Below are 6,035 nucleotides of genomic sequence, written 5' to 3' on the forward strand. Positions count from 1 at the left end.
CGGGTGAAGTCCCTGTTGACTGGTAAGAAGAAAACATGGAGGCGTCAGCACAAACATGTACATTGGCACCGGTGTCAATTAACCAATCAGGGGATTGAAATACTAAAAGGATGGTAGGAAAAATACCGTACCCTGATTCCTTCATATCAGTATCACCGATGACAAAATTAGCGGACTTGCCGCTCTTCCCATGTTCGCGCTCCTCAAAGCGGTTAGGACACTTCGGAGCCCAGTGATTAGGTTCACCGCAGACATGGCAAAGTCCCTTCCCCTTCTTATGAGAATTCCTCTTGAAGTTGGTAGAATGTGATGGCTTGTTCTTTGTATCAAACTTGCCTTTGCCCTCAGTTTTGTTCTTATTGTTTTTGAACTTGTTGGGATGGGAGTTCTTCTTCTGTACCATGTGGGCACTAGAACCTCCCTCAGCAACTCGAGCATGTGTGTCCTTTGCTCTCGCCTTCTCTTCAACATCAAGAGTACCAATGAGATCCGCAACGGAAAACTCCTATCTCTTGTGTTTCAGGGAAGTAGCAAAATTGTTCCACGAAGGTGGAAGCTTGGCAATGATGCCTCCGGCAACAAATTTGTCCGGCAACACACACTTGAAGTACTCAAGGTCTTTTGCGAGCGGCTGTATCTCATGAGCCTGCTGTACAACAGGGCGCTCATCAGTCATCTTGTAGTCATAGAATTGCTCCATGACGTACAACTCGCTGCCGGCGTCCGAGGCACCAAACTTGGCCTCGAGCGCAGCCCACATGTCCTTGCCATTGTCAAACGACATATATGAATCCACAATGGAGTAATCAAGAACACTCAGAAGAGCGCCTTTAAAGAGGGTATCGATCTTCTTAAAAGCTTCCAGCTGTGCTGGATTAAGATCGCCCTCAGGCTTGCCCTTGGTGGCGTCATAGCAGCCCATGGTCTGAAACCAGTAGACTGCTCTCGTGCGCCACCTCTTATATTGCGCCCCCTTAAAGGCAGGTGGCTTCAGATGCGCAGCAAAATCACTCGGAGTAAATTGCCTATAATCAGGTTTTTGGATTGTTGGAAATATGAGCAAATTACTACGAGATTTAATCCGAATAAACAGAAGATAAATCATGACCATAGCAGCAGAGATTAAACTAATCATGGGAACTAGCATAGCAGATGAACATATCACATCTAGGGCACATACTAGAAGCATGAATTCTACAACGATCTCGAACAAGAAGGATAGAATCACATACGGTGCAGCGGGTGCAGCACCGCCGGCGTTGACGTTGTCGCCCATGTCGTCGAGGACGAGGTTGCCGAGGTCGGGGAAGAAGTCGTCGTTCGCGAAGTCGTCGCTGCCAGCAGTCGCACGAGTGCACTCCCCAAAAACCTGATCGCCCCTCTCCCGTACAGGATCACGAGAGGCGGGGTTCCGGAGGCCTGCTATCCCTTCTCGCGGTGCACGCCGGAAGGAGGGATGGAGAAGACTTGCTTGGCGGCGCAATGATCTGGAATGGTGGTGAGAAACCATACGAAGCGGCGGCCGCTAGGATAGACGTCTGCCTGACTATATAATGCGGGCCGGGTAGGTCGTGGGAGTAAACCCCACGTCCGAGTCGTCACGATCTAAAAGAATCGGAAACGGTTCAGTAATTAACGCGTCCGTTAATTATTAATTAATGACTCATTAATTTTTCCATGCAGCAAAAATATAGACAACGTGCATAGCTCTATAGAGGCGTGGCATGGCGAGGCGAGCGAGGAGGAGGACCGCGCGTGTAGGTCTCCTCTTCTCATGCTCATACAAGTGGTAGAAGAGCCCACCTTATAGAGAGGTGCAGCTCTCTCTCAACTTTCAGGGTGAGACTAAACTTTAGCCTCATTCACTCCACTCACATGTGTGCATGAATGTGTCAAGAAAATTTCGGATTTTTAGTTGACCTTTGAACCAAAGACCTACTAGCAAAATTTCAACAGTCACATGACGTGATCAGCACCTTGGCGGTGCCATCTTTCTTGTCTGGCTCTGGTTCTTCCCCCGGCTCCGCCTTAAGGTTGTTGCCGATCATACTCGTGCAGCGGCCTACCATTCGCCCAAGGGCTGATGCACCCTGCACAGTTGTTGCCGCCTCGGCGAGGAAAGCACTGACCTTGTCGCAGGCCCAAGACAGCCAGATGAATGCAGCAGGACAACCCTGCTGGAGTCCTGTGGCTGGTGCGTAGCGCGCAACCTGTCGCAGGAAATCGCTGCTGTGTTGCAGCGGCGCGTGCCAGCTACTAGATTCCTCGATGGCTTTCCCAGCCTTGAATACCGTGCTTGACCAAGATCTTGAGGTACCTGAACAGGAAAAAAAATCGTACTTGATGAATTCCATGCTCTTAACATGCAATTGAGTTGATTTTTGTTTTTGACAGAGCAGTTGAAGGCCATGGAAAACCTCAGAGGCTAAATAATAGGCACATTAGCAGAGTTATTATTGGAACCGAAAAATCGACGAGTCCCGAACTCATCATCGTTAATTTAATCAACTAATAAATATACTTCAATTAACATCAAACCCACAACAACCGAAGGTGTTTTTTATTATATTTTCCTATAAAGGAAATACTATACCGTATATATTGTGTATATACTACAAGATTACATCCTCAATTCAAGCTCTCATTTCCCAAAATTCTTGAATCGAGCTATCAAGATGCATATCTGATTTAGGGAAATCCAATCGGATTGAGATACTGAATCCGAGCTAGACTGGCAAGAACGAGTACATTGAGTGGGGAACATGACAGAACCGTCCCTCCTCGGCTCCTCCTAAGCACCTGCGCTCAGCAAGACAGCAACCCACAACCCACAACCCCCCCTCCCCCCATTGCACCTTAAACCCTATATATTACTATTATGTAGGGCTGACATGCTATCAAAATATGAAATGCGATTTGGGGAAATCCAATCTCGTAACATCCTAAATCCGAGCTATCGATTGGCAAGAACTACAGCATAACGAGTGGGGAACAAGACAGGCCGTACCAGCTGCATTGGTACTGCTCGGGTCCTCCGCCTCCGGGACCTTGGTGGGGTCCTCCTCCACCGGGTTCCCGTCCTCCTTGGCGGCGCTCGTGGTCGCGTCGACGTTCTTGCCGTTGCTCTTGACTTCTGCAGGCTCGGCGTCCGGGTCGTCGGTGGGCGCCTCCGACTGCAGCTTCTTGATGTTCTCCGCCTTGGTCGAGTCGAAGAAGGCCCCCTCGTCCGCCTCGAAGACCTTGCGCTCCGCGTCGGCCGCTTGGAGCCGATCCTCCCGCCGCTCTTCCACGACCTTGGCCTGCCCCGACGGCTCCTCCCCTGGGCCTCCGTTCACGGGCGACTGGATGCCGCGCTCCGGCGACATCGTCTTGGTGGCCTCCAAGGCGGGCGCGTTCGCCGGCGGCTTCTCGCAGCTCCGCGCCACCTCCGAGCCGGCGGCGTGCGCCGCCGCCATGAGCTACCTTGGTTGGTTGGGTTCGGTTCGGTTCGGTTGGGTTCGACCGGCTGGTTGTTTTTTCCGATCGGGAAGGGAGGCGTGTCGCCTGCCCGCCCGGGTTCCTATTTTAAGGACCCTGTTGGCCAGCAACCGTTCGCTGAAAGGATGACAATTGCGAACGTTCTTTATGACAAATTATTTATAACAATTATACGGAGTACATGTAAATTCCTTTATAAACAAATGAAAATTTCTGACATAACAAAGAATTTACGTCGAAAATTGCCGTGTTGGTTGAAAGAATTGTCGTGTGTATTTTGAAGAATTTTTCATGAAAACATTAGTATCGGCATCCCCTGTTCGTTGAATAACATAACTCTTCCAAATTGTTGAGGGATTACTATAAAAAAATTATTGTAGGATTTATTTGTTCAATGAAAATTATTTTTTTATTACACTACGTACAAGTTTTGACCTCTTCAATCCCACTTTTACTAATTTTTGCATCAAGATTTAAAAACTCCGAATCATTCTTCAAATATGTGGGATCTAAAGTTGACACTCTTCCAAACCCACTTTCAATATTGCAAACATTATTATCAATCTTATATTCATCATGGGGCTTAAATAAATTTTCAAGATCATAAGATGAATCACCCCAATCATGGTCATTGCAACAAGTAGTGAACATAGCAAAACTAGCATCCCAAGCTTAGGGTTTTGCATATTATTAGCACAATTGACATTCATAGAATTTATAATAACATCATTGCAATCATGTTTTTTATTCAAAGATTGATCGTGAATCACTTTATAAAGCACTTCATCACAATTTTCAGATTCATAGATTTCAAGCAAAACTCCATAAAGATAATCTAGTGCACTCAACTCACTAGCAATTGGTTCATCATAATTGGATCTCTTAAAAAGATTAGCAAGAGGATGAGGATCCATAACAATAGATATTTAGCAAGCGAAGATGCAAGCTAATAGAAGGCACATGGTCACACGAGCAAACAAAAGATCGAACGGAAGAAGGGCGAAGAAAAGGCAAAGGTGAAGTGGGGGAGAGGAAAACGAGAGGCGAATGGCAAATAATGTAATGCGAGGGAGAAGAGTTTATGATGGGTACTTGGTATGTCTTGACTTGACCGTAGATCTCCCTGGCAACGGCGCCAGAAATCCTTCTTGCTACCTCTTGAGCATGCGTTGGTTTTCTCTTGAAGAGAAAAAGGTGATGCAGCAAAGTAGCATAAGTATTTCCCTCAGTTTTTGAGAACCAAGGTATCAATCCAATAGGAGACTACACGCAAATCGCCTAGTACCTGCACAAACAATCAAGAACCTTGCAACCAACACGATAAAGGGGTTGTCAATCCCTTCACGGCCACTTGCAAAAGTGAGATCTGATAAAGATAATAAGATAAATAGTTTTGGTATTTTTGTTGTATAGATTGAAAAGTAAAGATTGCAAAATAAATAGTAAACTAGAATTATAGATCGGAAACTTATATGACGTAAAGTAGACCCAGGGGCCATAGGTTTCACTAGTGGCTTCTCTCAAGATAGCATATATTACGGTGGGTGAACAAATTACTGCCGAGCAATTGATATAAAAACGCATAGTTATGAGAATATCTAGGCATGATCATGAACATAGTCATCACGTTCGTGTCAAGTAGACCGAAACGATTCTGCATCTACTATTATTACTCCACACATCAACCACTATCCAGAATGCATCTAGAGTATTAAGTTCATAAGAACAGAGTAACGCATTAGGCAAGATGACATGATGTAGAGGGATAAACTCAAGCAATATGATATAAACCCCATCTTTTTATCCTCGATGGCAACAACACAATACGTGCCTTGTTGCTCCTGCTGTCACTGGGAAAGGACACCGCAAGATTGAACCCAAAGCTAAGCACTTCTCCCATTGCAAGAAAGATCAATCTAGTAGGCCAAACCAAACTGATAATTCGAAGAGACTTGCAAAGATATCAAATCATGCATATAAGAATTCAGATAAGAATCAAATATTGTTCATAGATAATCTTGATCATAAACCCACAATTCATCGGGTCTCGGCAAACACAACGCAAAAAGTATTACATCGAATAGATCTCCAAGAACACCGAGGAGAACTTTGTATTGAGAACCAAAGAGAGATAAGAAGCCATCTAGCTAATAACTATGGACCCAAAGGTCTGTGGTAAACTACTCACACATCATCGGAGAGGCTATGGTATTGATGTAGAAGCCCTTCGTGATCGAATCCCCCTCCAACAGATCGCTGGAAAAAGGCCCCAAGATGGGATCTCACGGGTACAGAAGGTTACAGTAGTGGAAAAGTGGTTTCGTGGCTCCCCTGGATGTTTTCAGGGTATAAGAGTATATATAGGCGAAAGAAGTAGGTCGGTGGAGCTACGAGGGGCCCACGAGGGTGGGGGCGCGCCTACCCCCCTGGGCGCGCCCTCCTGCCTCGTGGCCGCCTCATTGTGTCTCTGACTTTCACTCCAAGTCTCCTAGATTGCGTTTGTTCCAAGAAAGATCCTCGCGAAGGTTTCGTTCCATTTGGATTCCGTTTGATATTCC

The 6,035-nt window shown here is 46.1% G+C and overlaps 1 protein-coding gene across 1 annotated transcript; it reads right to left on the bottom strand.

Annotated features, from left to right (window-relative positions):
* Positions 1-1,949: 1,949 nt before the first annotated feature.
* Positions 1,950-3,499, bottom strand: LOC125516386 (uncharacterized). The gene is made up of 2 exons (XM_048681855.2): positions 3,008-3,499; positions 1,950-2,317 (listed from the first exon to the last, which is right to left on the bottom strand). Exons 1-2 carry the CDS (start codon positions 3,453-3,455, stop codon positions 1,950-1,952), a joined length of 816 nt encoding a protein of 271 aa, XP_048537812.1. The 5' UTR covers positions 3,456-3,499.
* Between the last annotated feature and the right edge of the window lie 2,536 nt (positions 3,500-6,035).

This window comes from Triticum urartu, chromosome 6A (genome assembly GCF_056163025.1).
Source record: "Triticum urartu cultivar PI428250 chromosome 6A, HENAU_Tu73, whole genome shotgun sequence".
NCBI lineage: Eukaryota > Viridiplantae > Streptophyta > Magnoliopsida > Poales > Poaceae > Triticum > Triticum urartu.

What these genes read in the sequence shown, in the direction of transcription:
- LOC125516386 (XM_048681855.2), bottom strand. Translation starts at nt 3,455, where the DNA reads ATGGCGGCGGCGCACGCCGCCGGCTCGGAGGTGGCGCGGAGCTGCGAG. An exon ending in GAGCAGTACCAATGCAGCTG is followed by an intron (nt 2,318 to 3,007) that starts GTACGGCCTGTC and finishes TTTCCTGTTCAG; the next exon opens with GTACCTCAAGATCTTGGTCA.